Below are 22,114 nucleotides of genomic sequence, written 5' to 3'. Positions count from 1 at the left end.
GCTTTACAAATAATTTCATTTGAAATTGTTGTTACTACTAGTATATAATCCAAAATGAGTTCAGAATAAAGACAGGTTCATACAATCCAGGGTGGGATTTTTAAAAGCACCCAAGTGATTTAGGAGCACAAACCCCACTGACTTTCAATAGGACTTGTGCTCGTAACATACTTGGATATTTTTGAGGATTCCACCCACAATTAAGAGAGCAACAGATGACAAAGTATGGAGTGGCCATTCTAGAAAGGCCATTTTATGGGAAAGAGGGCTGTAACGAAGCACATTTTGGTCTCTGTTATATTCACATCCTGTTTGTTCCTCTTGTGAAAAAACAACATAGTTATTTAGATGGCAGATTAATATATTATACTAGTAGCTAAAAGCCTGTGTTTGGATATGGCAGTTGGGTCAAGTAATACACTATTTGTGCAGTTTCCCCCACAATCAGTGAATTATTGCTCGGGCATGTAGGAATGAAATCAGGAGGGCCAAATCGCACCTGGAGCTGCAGCTAGCGAGAGATGTCAAGAGTAACAAGAAGGGTTTCTTCAGGTATGTTGGCAACAAGAAGAAAGCCAAGGAAAGTGTGGGCCCCTTACTGAATGAGGGAGGCAACCTAGTGACAGAGGATGTGGAAAAAGCTAATGTACTCAATGCTTTTTTTGCCTCTGTTTTCACTAACAAGGTCAGCTCCCAGACTGCTACGCTGGGCATCACAAAATGGGGAAGAGATGGCCAGCCCTCTGTGGAGATAGAGGTGGTTAGGGACTATTTAGAAAAGCTGGACGTGCACAAGTCCATGGGGCCGGACGAGTTGCATCCGAGAGTGCTGAAGGAATTGGCGGCTGTGATTGCAGAGCCATTGGCCATTATCTTTGAAAACTCGTGGCGAACCGGGGAAGTCCCGGATGACTGGAAAAAGGCTAATGTAATGCCAATCTTTAAAAAAGGGAAGAAGGAGGATCCTGGGAACTACAGGCCAGTCAGCCTCACCTCAGTCCCTGGAAAAATCATGGAGCAGGTCCTCAAAGAATCAATCTTGAAGTACTTGCATGAGAGGAAAGTGATCAGGAACAGCCAGCATGGATTCACCAAGGGAAGGTCATGCCTGACTAATCTAATCACCTTTTATGATGAGATTACTGGTTCTGTGGATGAAGGGAAAGCAGTGGATGTATTGTTTCTTGACTTTAGCAAAGCTTTTGACACGGTCTCCCACAGTATTCTTGTCAGCAAGTTAAGGAAGTATGGGCTGGATGAATGCACTATAGGGTGGGTAGAAAGCTGGCTAGATTGTCGGGCTCAACGGGTAGTGATCAATGGCTCCATGTCTAGTTGGCAGCCGGTGTCAAGTGGAGTGCCCCAGGGGTCGGTCCTGGGGCCGGTTTTGTTCAATATCTTCATAAATGATCTGGAGGATGGTGTGGATTGCACTCTCAGCAAATTTGCGGACGATACTAAACTGGGAGGAGTGGTAGATACGCTGGAGGGGAGGGATAGGATACAGAAGGACCTAGACAAATTGGAGGATTGGGCCAAAAGAAATCTGATGAGGTTCAATAAGGATAAGTGCAGGGTCCTGCACTTAGGACGGAAGAATCCAATGCACCGCTACAGACTAGGGACCGAATGGCTAGGCAGCAGTTCTGCGGAAAAGGACGTAGGGGTGACAGTGGACGAGAAGCTGGATATGAGTCAGCAGTGTGCCCTTGTTGCCAAGAAGGCCAATGGCATTTTGGGATGTATACGTAGGGGCATAGCGAGCAGATCGAGGGACGTGATCGTCCCCCTCTATTCGACATTGGTGAGGCCTCATCTGGAGTACTGTGTCCAGTTTTGGGCCCCACACTACAAGAAGGATGTGGATAAATTGGAGAGAGTCCAGCGAAGGGCAACAAAAATGATTAGGGGTCTAGAACACATGACTTATGAGGAGAGGCTGAGGGAGCTGGGATTGTTTAGCCTGCAGAAGAGAAGAATGAGGGGGGATTTGATAGCTGCTTTCAACTACCTGAAAGGGGGTTCCAAAGAGGATGGCTCTAGACTGTTCTCAATGGTAGCAGATGACAGAACGAGGAGTAATGGTCTCAAGTTGCAGTGGGGGAGGTTTAGATTGGATATTAGGAAAAACTTTTTCACTAAGAGGGTGGTGAAACACTGGAATGCGTTGCCTAGGGAGGTGGTGGAATCTCCTTCCTTGGAAGTTTTTAAGGTCAGGCTTGACAAAGCCCTGGCTGGGATGATTTAACTGGGAATTGGTCCTGCTTCAAGCAGGGGGTTGGACTAGATGACCTTCAGGGGTCCCTTCCAACCCTGATATTCTATGATTCTATGATTCTATGTTCCACGCAAATTAACTGTAGAGTAAGGGGGGTGACTGGTTGAGTTACCTCTGATATCTCAATGGTCGAGGACTCTTGGCATGGCATAGATACATGCCTTACTGTGGCTGAATATTTCACAGGTATAATTAGTAAAGTAAAAATGGCTGTGAACTTCAAAACTGTATAGTAGCAGACCATGAATCACAGGGATGACAGAACCTGGTGATATTCTGAACAAAAAGAGCTCTTAACCGTGCTTGTTGCTGTTTCCATTGCTTCACACTGACTCAGCAGACATTAGGCTTCAGAGAGAAGGACATTTTATTATACAGACTGTAGAGAAAAAGAGCAGGAGAGGAGCCAAGTATCTCAGGAGGAATCTGAAAAAGGAGACCGTGGTTGCAAAGCACTTATGGTCAGTGGGAAGATTCCAGATATGGGGACAGCAGGAGAAAAGATGTGGATTCATTCGCCAGGGAAGCTGATCAAAAGAGTGACAAAGTGCACCAAGCTGGCACAGCATAGGACAGGAGAAGGAGCAAGGTGATTCAAGGGACCAGATCCTGGTCCCTGCTATGACTCTTTTGTATTGTGGTGGCATAATGGGGCCATAAACCCAATACTTTGTCTGAAGGAGTGAAAAGTCAGGCCCTGCATAGACTTTTAAATAATACTTAAAGTAATTTACCTGACCATAATCATAGAACCCATCAGTAATTATGTTACTGGATGATAAGTACCCCATCTGGCTGTATTTTTGGGAAAGGTTGTTATCAAGTAGCTTGTCCAGAGCTCCTTCACTGAAGTTATTTTTGCGCCCTGTTGACAAGTTAATTTCTTCCAGGATGTCTAAAGCACTGTTCAACAAAATAGAAAAAATTATTCAATTAATGTGACTAATCCATCATTAAGTACTAATTAATTAATTATTACAAAGTGCAGAGATAGTACTCTGCACTGCTATTCCGGAGACACGTTTATTTTCAATCCCTGCCTCCTGTCCCTTGGGCCAGCAGGAGGCTGTGAATGGGGTGCAGCATTCTGTCTCTGTAGGAAAAAAGATCCTTCATATTACTCAGAAGCAAAAGCCATTCCTCTAGCCAGTTAAGTATGAGCATTAAGACGAAGGGGTGTTCTAGTTAGTTCTCAGTCAGAAAGATGTTGACTGTGTCAGAGATCTTGAAGATAAGGGGAGTGTAAAAGTAGAGAAAACAGAAGAATAATCTGACCTCATATAAGAACCTGGTGAGTTAACTATGTATTATGTATATTTTATAGTACAAAATAACCAAATGTACAATTCCACAGAAGAGTTACGGTTCTTTCATAAGCCTCGCAGGCTAACACAGCTAACTCAGGTGCTGATGTATGGAGATTGTAGAGTCCATGTAGAGGAAGAAAAGAGTAATTATCTTGCACGGCATTAATTTTTGTGATGTTTCAGCACAACTACGTTGACTTAGTCCTTGTCTACACTAAGAAATTAGGTCGAATTTATAGAGGTCGGTTTTGTAGAAAGCGTTTTTATACAGTCGATTGTGCGTGTCCCCACACAAATGCTCTAAGTGCATGTAGTTGGCGGAGTGTGTCCACAGTACCGAGGCAACTGTCGACTTCCAGAGTGTTGCACTGTGGGTCGCTACCCCACAGTTCCCGCAGTCTCCGCCGCCCATTTGAATTCTGGGTAGAAATCCCAGTGCCTGATGGGGCTAAAACATTGTCGCGGGTGGTTCTGGGTACATTTCGTCAGGCCCCCCTTCCCTCCCTGCCTCGTGAAAGCAAGGGCAGACAATCGTTTTGCGCCTTTTTTCTTGAGTTACCTGTGCACACTCCATACCACGGCAAGCATGGAGCTTGCACAGCTAACCGTCACCATAAATCTCCTGGGCACCATATATCTCCTGGGTGCTGGCAGACGCGGTACTGCATTGCTACACAGCAGCAGTTTATTGCCTTTTGGCAGCAGACAGTGCAGTATGACTGGTAGCCATTGTCGACGTAGTCCAGGGTGCTCTTTTAACCGACCTCGATGAGGTCGGGGCGCCTGGGCGAACATGGGAGTGACTCACCCAGGTCACTTCCCTTTTAAGTTTCATCTCATGGCGATTCAGTCCTACCAGCAGTGCACTTTTAATCTGCTGCCAGCAGAAGACAATGGCCAGCAGTCATACTGCACCGTCTTCTGCCGAGCACCCAGGAGATGACGATAGCTAGTGATCATACTGCACAGTCTGCTGCCAGCAAGATGTATAAAGATAGACAAAGTGGATCAAAACAAGAAATAGACCAGATTTGTTTTGTATTCATTTTGTTCTCCCTCCCTCTGTGAAATCAACGGCCTGCTAAATCCAGTTTTGAGTTCTATCCTTGAGGTTTTGAGTTCTATCCTTGAGGGGGCCATTCTGTTTCTCACACAGCCATCCCCTTTGTTGATTTTAATTCCCTGTAAGCCAACCCTGTAAGCCATGTTGTCAGTCGCCCCTCCCTCCGCCAGAGCAACGGCAAATAATCGTTTCGCGCCCTTTTCTCATGATTGCCCGAGCAGGAGTAGATGCCATAGCACAGCAAGCATGGAGCCCGTTCAGCTCACCGCAGGAGTCATGACCATTGTAAACACCTCGCGCATTATCGTGCAGTGTATGCAGAACCAGCACCTGAAAAAACAGGCAAGGAAGCAACGGCAGCGCAGTGATGAGGACTTGAACACACTTTTCTCTAAAACCGCATTCCCCCGCAATTTGGAGATCATGGTGTTAATGGGGCAGGCTCATGCTGTGGAACGCCAATTCTGGGCCCGGGAAACAAGCACAGAGTGGTGGGACCACATAGTGTTGCAAGTCTGGGATGATTCCCAGTGGCTCCGAAACTTTCACATGCCTAAGGTCACTTTCATGGAACTTTGTGACTTGCTTTCCCCTGCCCTGAAGCGCAAGAATACCAAGATGAGAGCCGCCCTTACAGCTCACAAGCGAGTGGCAATAGCCCTGTGGAAGCTTGCAACGCCAGACAGCTACCGGTCAGTCGGTAATCAGTTTGGAGTGGGCAAATCTACTCTGGGGGTTGCTGTGATGCAAGTAGCCAACGCAATCATTGAGCTGCTGCTATCAAAGGTAGTGACTCTGGGAAATATACAGGTCATACTGGATGGCTTTGCTGCAATGGGATTCCCTAACTGTGGTGGGGCTATAGACGGAACGCATATCCCTATCTTGGCACCGGAGCACCAAGGCAGCCAGTACATAAACCGCAAGGGGTACTTTTCAATGGTGCTGCAAGCACTGGTGGATCACAAGGGACTTTTCACCAATATCAACGTGGGATGGCCGGGAAAGGTTCATGACGCTCGCGTCTTCAGGAACTCTGGTCTGTTTAAATGGCTGCAGGAAGGGATTTACTTCCCTGAGCAGAAAATAACTGTTAGGGATGTTGAAATGCCTATAGTTATCCTTGGGGACCCAGCCTACCCCTTAATGCCCTGGCTCATGAAGCCGTACACAGGCAGCCTGGACAGTAGTCAGGAGCTGTTCAACTATAGGCTGAGCAAGTGCAGAATGGTGGAAGCGTGTGCATTTGGACATTTAAAGGGTCACTGGCGCAGTTTACTGACTCGCCCAGCGAAACCAATATTCCCATTGTTATTGCTGCTTGTTGTGTGCTCCACAATCTCTGTGAGAGTAAGGGGGGACGTTTATGGTGGGGTGGGAGGTTGATGTAAATCGCCTAGCTGCTGAATACACGCAGCCAGACACCAGGGCAGTTAGAAGAGCACAGCAAGAAGCGGTGCACATCACAGAAGCTTTGAAAACCAGTTTCATGACTGGCCAGGGTACTGTGTGACACTTCTGTTTGTTTCTCCTTGATGAAAACCCACCCCCTTGGTTGACTCTAATTCCCTGTAAGCCACCCACCCTCCCGCCTTCGATCACAGTTTGCTTGCAAAGGAAGTAAAGTCACTATCATTTAAAAAACATGTATTCTTTATTAATTGATTATAAAAATAGGGAGATAACTCACAAGGTAGCCCAGGTGGGGTGTGGGAGGAGGGTAGGAGGGAAGGAAAAGGCCACTTTAAAACTTGTTGAATGCCAGCCTTCTGTTGCTTGGGCTGTCCACTGGGGTGGAGTGGTTGGGTGCCTGGAGCCTCCCACCCCTGCGTTCTTGGGCATCTGGGTGAGGAGGCTATGGAACTTGGGGGGAAGGAGGGTGGTTAAGCAGGGGCTGCAGCAGCAGTCTGTGATCCTGCTTCTGTTCATGAACCTCCACCAGACGCTGGAGCATGTCCGTTTGATCCCGCAGTAGCCCCAGCATTTCCTCATGCCTCTTCTGATCCTCCTGCAGCCACCTCTCCTCACGTTCATCGGTCACTGTCCTGTACTCTGCTATTGTGTCCCTCCACACAGCTCTGTCAGTGCCGGACGACGGCATGTGCTCAGAGAACATTTCATTGCGTGTGCGTTTTTTTGGCTGCCTTATCTGAGATCGCCTATGGGACGGAGGAGGGAGGCTTGAAACATTTGCAGCTGCTGGAGGAAAAAAAGGGAGTGAAGTATTTAAAAAGATACGTTTTACAGAACAATGGCTGTACTCTTTCCCGGTAAACAACGCTATTCACATTACAGAGCACATGTGATTTGGGTACAAGGTCGCATTTTGCATCTTATATTGGGTGCCTGCGGCTCTGGTGCTAGAGATCGCACACGCAGGGCCGGGCAACAGAATTCGGCTTGCAGGCGGCCACGGTAAGCCATAGTCTTTCGGCTTCTATAACCTTCATAACAGCAGCCCCCTCCTTTCCCGTACAAGGAAAGCCCGTTGAGTTCGCCATGTAGTGCTGCAGTTTTCCTGTTAACGTGCAGCGGCAGAAACCAAACTAACCCCCCACCCCCATCCAATTCTCTGGGATGATCGCTTTTCCTCTCCCCCCACCGCCTGGCTGGTATCAGGGAAGATCCCTGCTAGCCAAATGCGAACAGCTCAGCGCCAATGGCCCCCCCACTGCGTGGCTAACTGCAGGGAGGATTTCTTTTCAGCCACAGGCAAACAGCCCAGTAGGAACGGCCACCTCTGAATGTCCCCTTAATCAAATTCCCCTATTTCAACCAGGTTACCATGAACGATATCACTCTCCTGAGGATAACACATAGAGATAAAGAACGGATGTTGCTTGAATGCCAGCAAACACCGAGACCAGACGCAGCCAGGCTTTGTCATGCAGTGATACCAGATTACTTGCTACTAGCATGGCGTGGTAAAGTGTCCTACCATGGAGGACGGAATAAGGCTGCTCTCCCCAGAAACCTTCTGCGAAGGCTTTTAGAGTACCTCCAGGAGAGCTTCACGGAGATGTCCCTGGAGGATTTCCGCTCCATCCCCAGACACGTTAACAGACTTTTCCAGTAGCAGTACTGGCCAAGAATGCATCCCAAGATCTCAGGGCTACTTAATCATTAAAAAACGCTTGCTTTTATAACATGTATTATATTTAAAAAGGTACACTCACCAGAGGTCCCTTCTCTGGCTTTGTTGGGTTGGGAGGGTATTTCAGTCAGGGTGATAAAAAGATCCTGGCTGTCGGGGAGAACGGTGTGCTGTGTGCTCTGCCCAAGCTCATCTTCCTCTTCCTCATCTGCAAAATCCTCACCCATGGCGGAGAGTACCCCGTCATCAGAGTCCACGGACAGGGGTGGGGTAGTGGTGGCGGCCCCCCATTGCATTGTATGCAGCTCAGCATAGAAGCGGTATGTCTAGGGCTCTGTCCCGGAACATCCGTTTGATTCTTTGGTTTTCTGGTATGCTTGTCTGAGCTCCTTAAGTTTCACACGGCACTGTGTTGCATCTCTGACGTAGCCTCTGTCCCTCATGGCCTCTGAGATTTTTTGAAATGTTTTGGCATTTCATCTTTTGGAACGTAGTTCTGATAGCACGGATTCCTCTCCCCATACAGCGATCAGATCCAGTACCTCCCGTTCGGTCCATGCTGGACCTCTTTTTTGATTCTGGGACTGCATGGTCACCTGTGCTGATGAGCTCGCCTGGCCAAACAGGAAATGAGATTCAAAAGTTCCCAGGGCTTTTCCTATACACCTGGCCAGTGCATCCAAGTTCAGAGTGCTGTCCAGAGCGGTCACAATGGTGCACTGTGGGAGAGCTCTCGGAAGCCAATACCTTTGAATTGCATCCACACTAACCCTAATTCGAATCGGCGATGTCAATTTCAGCGCTAATCCCCTCGTTGGGGAGGAGTACAGAAATCGGTTTTAAGAGCCCTTTATGACGAAAAATGGCTTCGTTGTGTGGACGGGTGCAGGGTTAATTCAGATTTAACGCTGCTAAATCCAACATAAACTCGTAGTGTAGACCAGGCCTCAGTACCTGGAAGCAAAATTCAGCCTTTGTGTAATCTGTGCAAATCCATTCTTTACAGATGACTTGTGACCACTAAAATGAGATGGAAAATGGTCAGCGTGCTGATGGGGAAAGCCTTGTGCTGAATCTCACCAATTGTGCAATAAAGGATTTTTGAAATTTTATGGTGTGTGAAAGAGGAGTTTCTCTGTTTCTACCACAGAGTCTGCTATGTTTTATCAGCAGATTTGACCTAAGCAGCATACTACCTGACCAATCCAGGCTGGTTTTGCACAGTGTCTGATACAAGTGACAACCACTGAAGAAATTGCAAGTGTCTTTGCAGAGAAAAATCAAACATATTCAGACTGAACTGCCTGCTTTGTGGGTGCAGGATGATATCTAGTAGGTACAAACGTCTCAGGTTAAATTTAGGGCTGTGATGCTCACTGAGGTACTAGAAGTACTGGGAATTCTTCAAGCCACAACCTGTGCTTCAGACCTATGTCCTTCCTGCCTGCTGAACACCAGGGAAGAACTGGATACATTGTTGACTGAGATGATCAATGCCTCCCTTAGGAAAGGCAGGTTGCTGGCTTTTATATGGAAAGCCGTTGTCCACCATTACTTGTTAATGGCACTTGAGCTGACAAGCTGTCCAACTACTGTCCAGTAATCTTCCATTTTTTGTAAAAATTATCATGAAGGTCACAGAAAGACAGCTCTCTGAGTAATTAGACACTTCATATTGCCCTGGCCTTTACCAATCTGTGCACAGACTTTCAATATTGTTGACCATGAGTTGTTGTTCACTCACCTGTTGTTCACTCACCTAGCAGGAGTAAACACAGCTGCTCTTCAGTAGCTTCATTCCCACATATCAGGGAGGTTCAAGGTGTTAACTGTGGGAAATTGTTTTTCTGCCCCATTGATTTTCTGATGGGGAATTCTTGCCCCACTTTCCTCTTCAATGTGGATATATTAGGAGATTTAAGGAGGTTTGCCTACAGTATTGTATACTGATGACACTCAGTTTAATGTGCCTGATCCAAAGCCTATTTGGTCAATGGAAGTATTTTCATTGACTTCAATGGGCTTTGGATAAGGCCTTATATGTCTATTTCATCTGCCCAGTCAGTACTATCAACTTCCTTACTACGCATTTGGCTGAGAATGGGGCGAAGATGAGGGCTAACTGGCTGATGCTCAGTCCAAGTAAGACAGAAGCAATTCTGTTGGTAATACGGGACATGTAGTAGGAAGATATAACAAAAACAATATCTGCCCTTCATTCATTGCCAGAATTTGAAGTCTGGGATTACTGCAGCTGCTATTAGAAGAATATATACCTGAAGTGATCAGAACAGTATTTTTCATCTATGTCCATCAGGCAATTGAAACCATTTAAATGCAACCTTATTGTGATCTGTACCATTGTCCCTTTGAGATTAAATTTACCCTGGTACACTCTATGTGGGGTTACACCTTAAATCAACCTGGAACTGCAGCTCACGCAGAATGTTGTATCTCATTGGTTAGGTGGAGTTTCTCATCAGAAGCACATTACAGTAGTGTTCCATGTGAGAGGCAATGGCTGCCTGTTGGTTTCTGGGTGGAGTTTTAGGGTTTGGTTTTCATCATTTGGTTTGTAGTTGGGGTGGGTATTTTTCCCTTCCTAGGTCTGGGGAGACTGTTACATTTATTTTGTTGGTATTTGCTTGATTGTATTTTATGTATGACAAAGGCACTCAGAACCCTGGATAGGCACTTTTTTTGTACACATCTCAATATATAAAAATCCTGTTGACCCCAATGGGATTGCACTTCCTCACATCTGGGCTGAATTTGGCCCATAGTGTTAATCTCAATTGTATATGGCCTTTACATGGTGGCCCCTAAATTTTGTTGCTAAAAGTTCACCTTTAACGTTAAACATAGTTTTGTTAAGTTCCATCATAGTAACAATACTGAGAATGCTTCCATAAATTCAGGCAGGCAGGCCCCATTTCAAGCTATTTTCTTCTAGTATAGTTGACATGTAGAATCTATAACTTTCCTTCTGAAATAAATGTCACATCGTGAAACTAATTTAATTTTAAGAAATGCACAATTAACTTTGGTATAAAATCAAAAATATACAAACAACAGCTTTGTTAGCATCTTCATCCAAACCATGCCCGCTAAGCCCTGATACTACTTCTACTCACCCTAGCCTGCAAAGTTCAACTGCTGTTAGTTCATCGCTTGCACAAACCATAACAGCCCAACAGGCATTTCTTCTGACTTCATCATTCTTAGAATGTAGCAGTTTAACGAGTGGTTCAAGTCCACCTGCATTTTTTAACTAAAAACAAATATAAAAACATTGCTCATGTAGAGTTACATTCAACCCACTGAGGAAGGTCTGTGCAAACCCCTCTGAAACTCTCAAGTCCTGAAGAGAAGCTATGCAGGTGGATGGAACGGACTGGCAGAATGTCCACATACAAGCTTTCTGCATCTATTGCACACTCCAAATAGAAAAAGAAGCTTAAGGGTGGGCTGGAAAAATACACATACCCATTCTATTGGCGGTGTCTTTGTCAACTATTAGATTACATTCTAAAAATTGTACAGAATGTACATCCCAAGGTTGCCATGGAGAGCTGTAAAACATTCTCAGAGTTCTGATGCATCCTGGCAACTAATTTACATCACAATATATATGAATTTGTGTTGCCTTGTATGTATGCCATAGTCTCATTAACACCTTTTCTCCTGGGGTGCTCCAGTACTTTTTCCAAATACTCATGGAAATATCCGTCATTCCAATTTTCAGGGGTAAATATGTTCTCAGTATGTAGATACGGATAAATGGATAAGCCCATGCCCCATATTTCCTGACCTGACCAGCTGTCTTGACCCTTGAGAAGGTTTTCTATTTATGGGGTGTGTATGTGCAAGAAGAGTCAAAACACAGCCATTGATAAATAAGTAGGCACAGGTTCACTTACTGGGTTCCATTGACCAAAGGATTAATGATCTTCTCCATGAATTATGTTTACAAGAGTCATGTCCAACTCTCCTAATAGAGGGTTAATCACTGTGCCACAAGGGCCTGAAGACGGATAGTAAAAGAACAATAAGGGAAGCTTCTGAGCTTCAAAAAGGTCCTTTTGGGGGGATAAATTAATTTTAAATGTTTCTGAAGTTTCATAGGGTGTGAAAGCTCACTGAAATAATTGGAGCTTCACCAGAGATGAACTTGGCCCATTCAGTTTATGTATATCTACAGCAATGAAATGAAGATTACAGAGGGTCCTCTATATTTCAGTTTTTCCGAGTGCTCATGCCAAACTGAACTAAGTTTATCTAACTATTATTTAACTAAGTGGATGTATTGTTTCTTGACTTTAGCAAAGCTTTTGACACGGTCTCCCACAGTATTCTTGTCAGCAAGTTAAAGAAGTACGGGCTGGATGAATGCACTATAAGGTGGGTAGAAAGTTGGCTAGATTGTCGGGCTCAACGGGTAGTGATCAATGGCTCCATGTCTAGTTGGCAGCCGGTGTCAAGTGGAGTGCCCCAGGGGTCGGTCCTGGGGCCGGTTTTGTTCAATATCTTCATAAATGATCTGGAGGATGGTGTGGATTGCACTCTCAGCAAATTTGCGGATGATACTAAACTAGGAGGAGTGGTAGATACGCTGGAGGGCAGGGATAGGATACAGAGGGACCTAGACAAATTGGAGGATTGGGCCAAAAGAAATCTGATGAGGTTCAATAAGGATAAGTGCAGGGTCCTGCACTTAGGATGGAAGAACCCAATGCACCGCTACAGACTAGGGACCGAATGGCTAGGCAGCAGTTCTGCGGAAAAGGACCTAGGGGTGACAGTGGACGAGAAGCTGGATATGAGTCAGCAGTGTGCCCTTGTTGCCAAGAAGGCCAATGGCATTTTGGGATGTATAAGTAGGGGCATAGCGAGCAGATCGAGGGACGTGATCCTCCCCCTCTATTCGACATTGGTGAGGCCTCATCTGGAGTACTGTGTCCAGTTTTGGGCCCCACACTACAAGAAGGATGTGGATAAATTGGAAAGAGTCCAGCGAAGGGCAACAAAAATGATTAGGGGTCTGGAACACATGACTTATGAGGAGAGGCTGAGGGAACTGGGATTGTTTAGTCTGCAGAAGAGAAGAATGAGGGGGGATTTGATAGCTGCTTTCAACTACCTGAGAGGTGGTTCCAGAGAGGATGGTTCTAGACTATTCTCAGTGGTAGAAGAGGACAGGACAAGGAGTAATGGTCTCAAGTTGCAGTGGGGGAGGTTTAGGTTGGATATTAGGAAAAACTTTTTCACTAGGAGGGTGGTGAAACACTGGAATGCGTTGCCTAGGGAGGTGGTGGAATCTCCTTCCTTAGAAGTTTTTAAGGTCAGGCTTGACAAAGCCCTGACTGGGATGATTTAATTGGGGATTGGTCCTGCTTTTGAGCAGGGGGTTGGACTAGATGACCTCCTGGGGTCCCTTCCAACCCTGATATTCTATGATTCTATCTGAATGAGAATTTATCTATTAAGGAGACACAAGTTGATTTACTCTATATAAAATAAAGGATTTTTTTCAGACACACATATTAAATTGTGTTGGTCCCAGAGTCAGCAAAACACAAACATCAGTTTTATTTTAAAAAAGTAAATATAATAAATATCCACAGAGCAGATAAAAGGTAACGTAAGACTTACCTCAGTTCTTGCATCAGCGTCACAACCAAGGGCAGCCACAGTGAGTGCTGCTTTGCTTTGTACCAGGCTGTTGGTAGACTGTAGTGGTTCTACAATTGCATTCATAACACCACGACTCTGGATGCTGAAACGTAATGGCTCTTGCGTGGCCATATTTGTTAGTACTGTAGCTGCATTAGCAACAGTCCCATCTCTCTTAGCACTCAGGACGTTTATTAATGGCTCGATTCCTTCAGCTTCAGCAACAGCACTAGTTAAATTGGGGTGGAGGAAAATCTCTATTACTTTAAAGCCAAATATATATTTTTTAAACTTAAGGTATTTACAAACCAAATCAATATTTTAGCTCAAAAAGTACGTGAATAAAATGTTAGAAAACACAACAGTGATTGTTTGTACAACTCTGAATTACAGTATATAAATGCACCTAACCTGAAAAATACTCTGATACCAGTAATACATTTCATTCATTGGGTGGAGTTGAGAAAGGCACAGCATGAACAGATGACAAAGAGCCAGACACTCCTGAGTTCTCATGACAGCTCAGACATGGATTCCTTCTGAGGCCTAGAGAAAAAGACTTATGGCCTGATTTTTAAAGATGCTGAACATCTGCAACTCCATTTCCAGTCAAGAAGATCTGCAGATGCTCAGCACCTCTGAAAAATCAAGTCCTTAACCCTCTAGCTCTGTAAAATGCGGACTATAGTGCATAAAGCGATAACTGATAATATTTTTTCTGGTAGACTTCCCTGGATGGCATTAAGCCAACACAGCAGCCCTCTTCCATCCCCTCTCAGTGCTCATTGTATGTTGGGGGCAGGTAGGAAACATGGTCAAAACAGGCTGAGCTCCAGAAATCTCTGGCAGGTGAAGGGACCCTTGGGAGGCCATTGCAGCGGAGACATACTTTAAAATGTAGCAGCTCAAAACTACATTGTGAGCCAACTCAATCATCCTCTGCCCCAGGGATGGGGGAACTGAGAGGGAATGGAAGAGGGCTGCTGTGCTGGCTTTATGCCACCCAGGGAATCCCTGACACTGAGACATCTTAGGGTGTAGCACACAGAAAAAGTGATAACCACTGAACCATGGAACAGGTGAACATGGTTGAACCATGTGCAGATTGAGAGCACCTGATTGTGCTCTCTCTTACACCAATTTTACACTAATGTAACTCTGTGGATGTCAATGGCATTGCTCCTGATTGATACTAGCGTAAATGAGATCAGAATCAGGCACTAAGAGGGTAAAAGCAGCAGAAGAATCATCCAGACTTGAAAAATTTGTTGTTAATCATAAGTCTGCAATGGAAAGAAGGTTGGAAATACTAGAAAAACAGGTGAACACTCAGAATATTGACTTGTAGGATTCCTAAATAACTTTGAGCCTGAAGCCCAAGTTGTAAAAGAACTATCTAATCTTCTAGGAAGCCATGTCTAACAAAAGGACCTATGCGCTAACCATAAAATAAGGACAATATAGGGAATGCCATCATTATCATCTCCCTGTCTAACATCTGGGAGAAAAAAAATCCTGAAAGCAGCAGCTGACTTTACCTATAAAGGTTCTAAAATCCTGATTTTTCCTGATCCGAGCCCTCAAGAGAGAAGTTGGATTGGATGGGACGGAAATGCTGTGATTCCCAGCAAAGCTCTGAGTTGCTCATGTTGAAAATGTGTACATTTTCTGGGCTACCAACTCACCATAGCGCCTTTTGGGGAAAATGTGTCTACTTCCCTAAGTGTCCTAGACAAAAAAAAAGAGGATTGATAGGACTATATCTTACTTCCTTCAAATACGTTTGGATGGTTATTCTTTCTATAGCTTCAGGTTTATTCCCCTTGTTCCCTGGGATCCCCACCCCCAGCTAAACTGTGGATGGATTTCTAATTTCTCCTGTCCTAATGTGCATTCTCCTTTTTTCTTATTGTTAATATCAATGTTACTGGTTCTTGCAGTAGTACACAGTAGTAGAAATCACTGTAAGAATTGAATTCTTTTTCTTATAAGTTTGTATATGCTGTTTGATCAAATGACTTGAGGCATATGCCCAATTTACTATTTTTTCTTAGTAATTTTACATTGGGATGATCTGTTTGTTAAACAAAAGTTGGCAATGCTGTTAACACAGGAAATATACAGATGGCAATCTGAATTTTCCTTGTGCTTTCTTATTTTTAGATCTTTACTGCAGTACATATTCTTTCAAAACTGTCAACTCCCTATTACAGGATCTTATCTACATTGCTACTGCAACAGAAAAGTTTACAGGTTTCAGAGTAGCAGCCGTGTTAGTCTGTATTCGCAAAAAGAAAAGGAGTACTTGTGGCACCTTAGAGACTAACAAATTTATTTGAGCATAAGCTTTCGTGCATCCAATGAAGTGAGCTGTAGCTCACGAAGCTTATGCTCAAATAAATTTGTTAGTCTCTAAAGTGCCACAAGTACTCCTTTATTTTTTGAGAAAAGTTTACAGTTTTTTATTAGCTTCGGTAACTTCCTGTCAACATATTAATAACAGAAATCTGGATGTGCTACTCTCCTTTTAACCATAACAAGAATCCGGTGAATGGATCTTGTCAAAAATCCATACCAATCTCTCAGGTAGTTCTCCCAATTGTAAAACAATCATGTGCCCAAAATTATCAAGTAGACAAGAAGTATTCATGCCATTCAAGTGAGTCAAGCTATTGATAAAAACATATATGAGTACTGCAGATCTTTCCACTCTGCAATCTCATTCAGAACATAAGACCTCTAAGTTTCAATCCCAGATTCCACTTTTGTAAAAAGTTCTGAAGCTTGGTATCTTTGTTTTTGCTGCTTCCAAAATCTAATCAAGGCTAACATCGAGTAGACTGAAAAAAATTCCAGTAAAAATGACACCAACAGGCAACAGGAATTGAGTGTATGCAACATCTTGCAAGATCAGGCTTTAACAGGAGCTCGAACACTAAGGGGAAATATTGTATCCAGCCCTGCATAAGTACATAAGTGTGGGTTTGCAGGAGAGGAGAAGGAGTCCACCAATTTGATTAGGGTGCTAGCATAGGATCTGTGAGACCTCAGTTTAATTCCTTACTTTTCCATAACCTTCCCACGTGACCTTGGGAAAGTTACTTAGGGTATGTCTACACTATAAGTGAAGATTGTAACTACTTATACAGCTTCCATTACTGTAGTATCTGAGTGCCTCCCAATCGTTAATGGATTTATTCTTCCAACACCCTATGAGGTAGGGGAGTACTATTATCCCCTTTTTGCAGATGGAGATCTGGGGCACAAGTGAAGGCGTGATTGTAGCACAATTAGGTTTACCCATGCTAACTTTAATCTAGCTCTAGCACAGGTAACAATAGTCATGTGGATACGTTGGCCCAGGCTAGCAACCTTAGTATGTATCCCAGCTCCCCACTGGGCTTGTAGTTGTGCAGCTAGCGCGTACTACCATATCTACACTACTATTGTTACTTGTGCTAGCTTTATTAAAGCTAATACAATGCTACTTTAAAAAAATAATCGTAAGTCCTGAAAATTCAGAGGTCAGGATACAATTAAAAGAAAGGCAGAGTTCAGTAGAGCTGGTCAGGAATTTTTCGACTAATCTTTTTTTTGTCAAAAAATACTAATTCATCAAAACTGAAACTGTTTCCTGCCCCGCTCTAGAATTAAGGCCCTCAAATAATCTTAACTCTGCCCTGTAGTGATGCCATGCTATAAACATACAATTATGATTAATGCATTTTAGTGTTTGTGTTCCCAGATTAGATAAAACTGATTTTAAAGACGCTTTTTTTTTCATTTTCCCCCTCATGATATCACTTCAGCGGAGAGTAATGGTCTGACACTAAGTACTAAATTTCATGAAGGACCCATTTTAAAATGAATTTTAACACAGATAAAAAGACAGATTTACTTGAAAATTCTCAGCAATTCCTTCTGTACTCAAAGAGTAAGTGCTATAAATTTGGACAAGATACAGCTGTATTCTGCATACATAATGAAGAGGTTTGCTATTAGTTCAAAACTTAAACCAAACTTAACAATAAAACCATGGGTTACACTTCCATAATGAGAACAGGTTTTCCAAGATGCATGGAGGGAAGAAACACAATGCTTTGTGTGGATCAGATGAAAATTTGATTCGTACTATTGGCATCCTGAGGGTGCAAAAGAAAGGATATGTCTACACAGTATTTTGGAGTACGTGAGAGCAAGCCTCCTATCCTGGCTTGATAGACTCAGGCTAGCAAAGCTCACACTTGTGCTCTAAAAATAGTTCTGTAGATAGAGCTTTGAAGTTGTGGCTTGGGCTGGAGCTCAGGCTCCAAAGCCTATAGAGTTGGGTGGGGCGGATCAAGCGATGATCACTTGTACCTAAATTACCATTAATTTTTATTTGATTAAAATGAAACCAAATCTATAATCAGTTCTTTATTTGTTAGGACAAGGGTGTTATCTAACAAATTAGTTCATTATTTAATTATTTGTATTACCACAGGACCTGGGAGCCCTGCTCATGGACCAGGACCCCATTATGCTAGGTGCTGTAGAAATACAGAACAAAAAGACAGTCCACGACCCAAACAGCTTACAAACCAGACTCAAGGAGTTTTTGCCTGGATTTCTCAATAGCCTGTTTCTTCTGTTATCTCTTCAGATATGTCTGAACAGCATTTTGGAGTGAGTGGGAGCAAGCCTCACACCTGGGTCAACAAATTTGGGCTAGCAGGGCTCGCACTAGTGCTTTAAAAATAGCTATATAGACAGTACTTTGAAGTTGCGATTCGGCCTGGAGCTGTGAGGAAGAATCATTTAAGAACACCTTTCTAAGCCTGGTCTACACTATGGGGTTAGGTCAAATTTAGCCGCATTACGTCGATTTTAAAATGAATGCGTCTACACAACCAACCCCGTTCCGTCGACCTAAAGGGCTCTTCAAATCGACTTCTGTACTCCTCCCCGGCGAGGGGAGTAGTGCTAAAAATCGACCTTGCTGGGACAAATCTGGGGTAGTACAGACGCAATTCGACGGTATTGGCTTCCGGGAGCTATCCCAGAGTGCTCCAATGTGACCGCTCTGGACAGCACTTTGAACACCGATGCACTACCCAGGTACACAGTAAAAGCCCCAGGAAATTTTGAATTTCATTTCCTGTTTGGTCAGCGTGGAGAGCTCAGCAGCATAGGTACCATGCAGTCCCCCCAGAATCGCAAACGAACTCCAGCATGGACCAGTAGGGAGACACTGGATCTGATTGCTGTATGGGGAGAAGAATCTGTGCAGGCTAACCTCCAATCAAAAAGAAGAAATGCAAATATATATGGCAAAATTGCACAGGGCATGGTGGAGAGAGGCTACAACAGGGACACACAGCAGTGCCAGGTGAAAGTTAAGGATCTCTGGCAAGCCTACAAAAAGACAAAGGAGGCAAATGGTCGCTCCAGGTCAGAGCCCAATACATGCTGCTTCTATGATCAGCCGCATGGCATACTAGGGGGGGACCCTACCACTACCCCACCACTGTCTGCAGACACCTGCAAGGGGGGAATCTCACGCAACAGGGAGGAGGATTTTGCAGATGAGGAAGAGGAGGAGGAGAAGAATGCGCAGCAGGCAAGTGGTGAATCTGTTCTCCCTGGCAGCCAGGACCTTTTCACCACCCTGGAGCCAATACCCTCCCAGGGTGGGATCCCCGACCCTGAAGCCGGAGGATCTCTGGTGAATGTACATTTGTAATGACAGAACAGGGTTTAAAAGCAATAGTGTTTAATGTTTGATTTGCCCTGAAGAATTGGGATGCATTCATGGCCAGTACAGCTACTGGAAAAGTCTGTTAATGTGTCTGGGGATGAAGCAGGAATCCTCCAGGGACATCTCCATGAAGCTCTCCTGGAGGTACTCTGAAAGCCTTTGCAGAAGGTTTCTGGGGAGGGTTGTCTTATTTCGTCCTCCATGCTAGGACACTTTACCATGCCAAGCCAGTAGCAAGTAGTCTGGAATCATTGCAGCACAAAGCATGGCAGCGAATGGTCCTGGGTTTTGGTCACATTCAAGCAACATTCGGTCTTTATCTTTCTGTGTCAGGAGAGTGATATCATTCATGGTCACCTGGTTGAAATAGGGGAATTTTTGTAAGGGAACAGTAAAAGGACCCCGTTCATGCTGGGTTGTTTGCACTTGGCTAAAAGGGATCATCCCAGACAATAGCCACGTGGCAGGGGGGAGGTGAAGGGATCATCCCAGAGAATAGCCATGCGGTGGGGTAGGGGGAGGTGTGTGCTGCACATCCACCCGAAAACCGCAGCCCCTGTGGTGAAACCCAACTGGCATTGCTTGCTATGGGAAAGAATGGCGCTGCAGTTTGAAACCATTCCCACATGTTATGAAGGCGGAAGAAGCCAACCCCGCTTACCAAAAGGCTTACCATGGCTGCCTGGAAACTGAATTCTGTTGCCCAGCAGTGTGTGATGTGTCACCACCCTGGCAGGCGCTCGATATAAAAGGCAAAATGCGACCTTGTACCTAAAGCACGTGTGCTGTGAATTGCATGATTCACTGTGAAAGAGTCTCCCCTTTGTTCTCAGAAATGTATCCTCTTAAATTTTACTCTCCCTTTTTATCTCCCCCCAGGTGCAGATGTTTCTATGCTCCCCCTATCATCTCCGTCCCTGAGGTTATTGCAGATTAGAAGGCGAAAAAAACACACTTGCCATGACATGTTTTCTGAGCTCACGCAGTCCTCCCGCACTGATAGGGCACAGCTTAATGCATGGAGGCATTCAGTAGCAGAGGCCAGGAAAGCATTAAGTGAGCGCAAAGAGAAGAGGCAGGAGGTGATGCTGAGGCTAATGGGGGAGCAAACGGACATGATGAAGCATCTGTTGAGCTGCAGGAAAGCCAACAAGAGCACAGACCCCTACTGCATCTGTTGTATAACTGCCTGCCCTCCTCCCCAAGTTCCATATCCTCCTCACCCAGATGCCCAAGAACACAAGGGGAGGCTCCGGGCACCCAGACACTCCACTCCACAGGATGGCCCAAGCAACAAAAGGCTGTCATTCAAATGGTTTTGATTTGTAGAATGGCTACAATAAGCAATGTGGCCTTGTCTTTCCCTTCTCCTGCACCCCACCCCAACTGATAACTTGTCAGTTATCTCACTTCTTTTTTTAATTAATAAAGAAAAAATGCATGGTTTCAAAACAATAGTTACTTTATTTCCTTTGCCAGCTGTGATCGAAGGTGGGAGGGTGGCTGGCTTACAGGGAATTAAAATCAACAAAGAGGGCGGGTTTGCAGCAAGGAGAAACACACACAGCTGTCACACCATAGCCTGGCCAGTCATGAAACTGGTTTTCAAAGCCTCTCTGATGCGCAGCACACCTAGCTGTGCTCTTCTAATGTTTAGCTGCTCAAAATCGGCCGCTAGGAGATTTACCTAAACCTCCCACCCCTCCATAAACGTCTCCCCCTTACTCTCAGAGATATTATGGAGCGCACAGCAAGCAGCAATAACAATGGGATTGTTGGTTGTGCTGAGGTCTAATCTAGTCAGCAAACAGCGCCAGCGAGCTTTTAAACATCCAAAGGCACATTCTATCACCATTCTGCATTTGCTCAGCCTATAGTTGAACAGCTCCTGACTACTGTCCAGGGTTCCTGTCTGTGTACGGCTTCATGAGCCATGGGAGCAAGGGGTAGGCTGGGTCCCCAAGGATAACTATTGGCATTTCAACTTCCCCAACAGTAATTTTCTGGTCTGGGAAGTAAGTTCCTTCCTGCAGCTGTTCAAACAGACCAGAGTTTCTGAAGATGCACGGGACATGCACCGTTCCCGGCCATCCCACGCTGATGTCGGTGAAACGTCCCTTGTGATCCACCAGTGCTTGCAGCACCATTGAGAAGTACCCCATGCGGTTTACGTACTGGTTGGCAAAGTGGTCCGGTGCCAAGATAGGGATATGTGTTCCGTCTATCGCCCCACCACAGTTAGGGAACCCCATTGCAGCAAAGCCATCCAGTATGATCTGCACATTTCCCAGAGTCACTACCCTTGATAGCAGAATGTCACATGCATCTGACTAAGTGGGTATTCACCCACGAAAGCTCATGCTCCAATATGTCTGTTAGTCTATAAGGTGCCACAGGACTCTCTGCTGCTTTTACAGATCCAGACTAACAAGGCTACCCCTCTGATACTTGATGAGTAATTGCATTTGCTACTTGGATCACAGCAGTCCCCACAGTAGACTTGCCCATTCCAAATTGATTCTTGAGTGACCGGTAGCAGTCAGGCGTTGCAAGCTTCCACAGGGCTATCACCACTCACTTCTCAACTGTCAGGGCAGCTCTCATCTTGGTATTCCTGCGCTTCACGGAGGGGGAAAGCAACTCACAAAGTTCAAGGAAAGTGGCCTTACGCATGCGAAAGTTTTGCAGCCATTGTGAATCATCCCTACCTGCAACACTATGCAGTCCCACCAGCCTGTGCTTGTTTGCCGGGCCCAGAATCGGCATTCCACTGTATCAACCAGCCCCACTGCCGCCATGATGTCCCAATTGCCACAGTCCATGCTTTCAGGAATGTCTGTGTCCATGTCCTCATCACAATCGTCCTCGTGCTGGCATCTCTTCACCTGGTTCTGTACATACTCCAGGATAATGTGTGAGGTGTTTACAATGCTCACCACAGCAGCGGTGAGCTGAGCCAGCT

The 22,114-nt window shown here is 44.9% G+C and overlaps 1 protein-coding gene across 2 annotated transcripts in view; it reads right to left on the bottom strand.

Moving 5' to 3' along the window:
- The window catches only part of ARMC3 (armadillo repeat containing 3), a 103,812-nt gene that overhangs the window by 24,564 nt on the left and 57,134 nt on the right, over positions 1–22,114 (bottom strand). For both annotated transcript variants that reach the window (XM_077809455.1, XM_077809456.1), the window contains exons 10-12: positions 13,395–13,644; positions 10,877–11,013; positions 3,013–3,181 (exon numbers count right to left, since the gene is read on the bottom strand). In XM_077809455.1, coding sequence (XP_077665581.1) covers positions 3,013–3,181; positions 10,877–11,013; positions 13,395–13,644 — 556 coding nt within the window. The remainder of the gene's footprint in view (positions 1–3,012; positions 3,182–10,876; positions 11,014–13,394; positions 13,645–22,114) is intronic.

The sequence above is a fragment of the Eretmochelys imbricata genome, chromosome 2 (genome assembly GCF_965152235.1).
Source record: "Eretmochelys imbricata isolate rEreImb1 chromosome 2, rEreImb1.hap1, whole genome shotgun sequence".
NCBI lineage: Eukaryota > Metazoa > Chordata > Testudines > Cheloniidae > Eretmochelys > Eretmochelys imbricata.
This window is presented reverse-complemented; position numbering and strand designations above follow the sequence as displayed.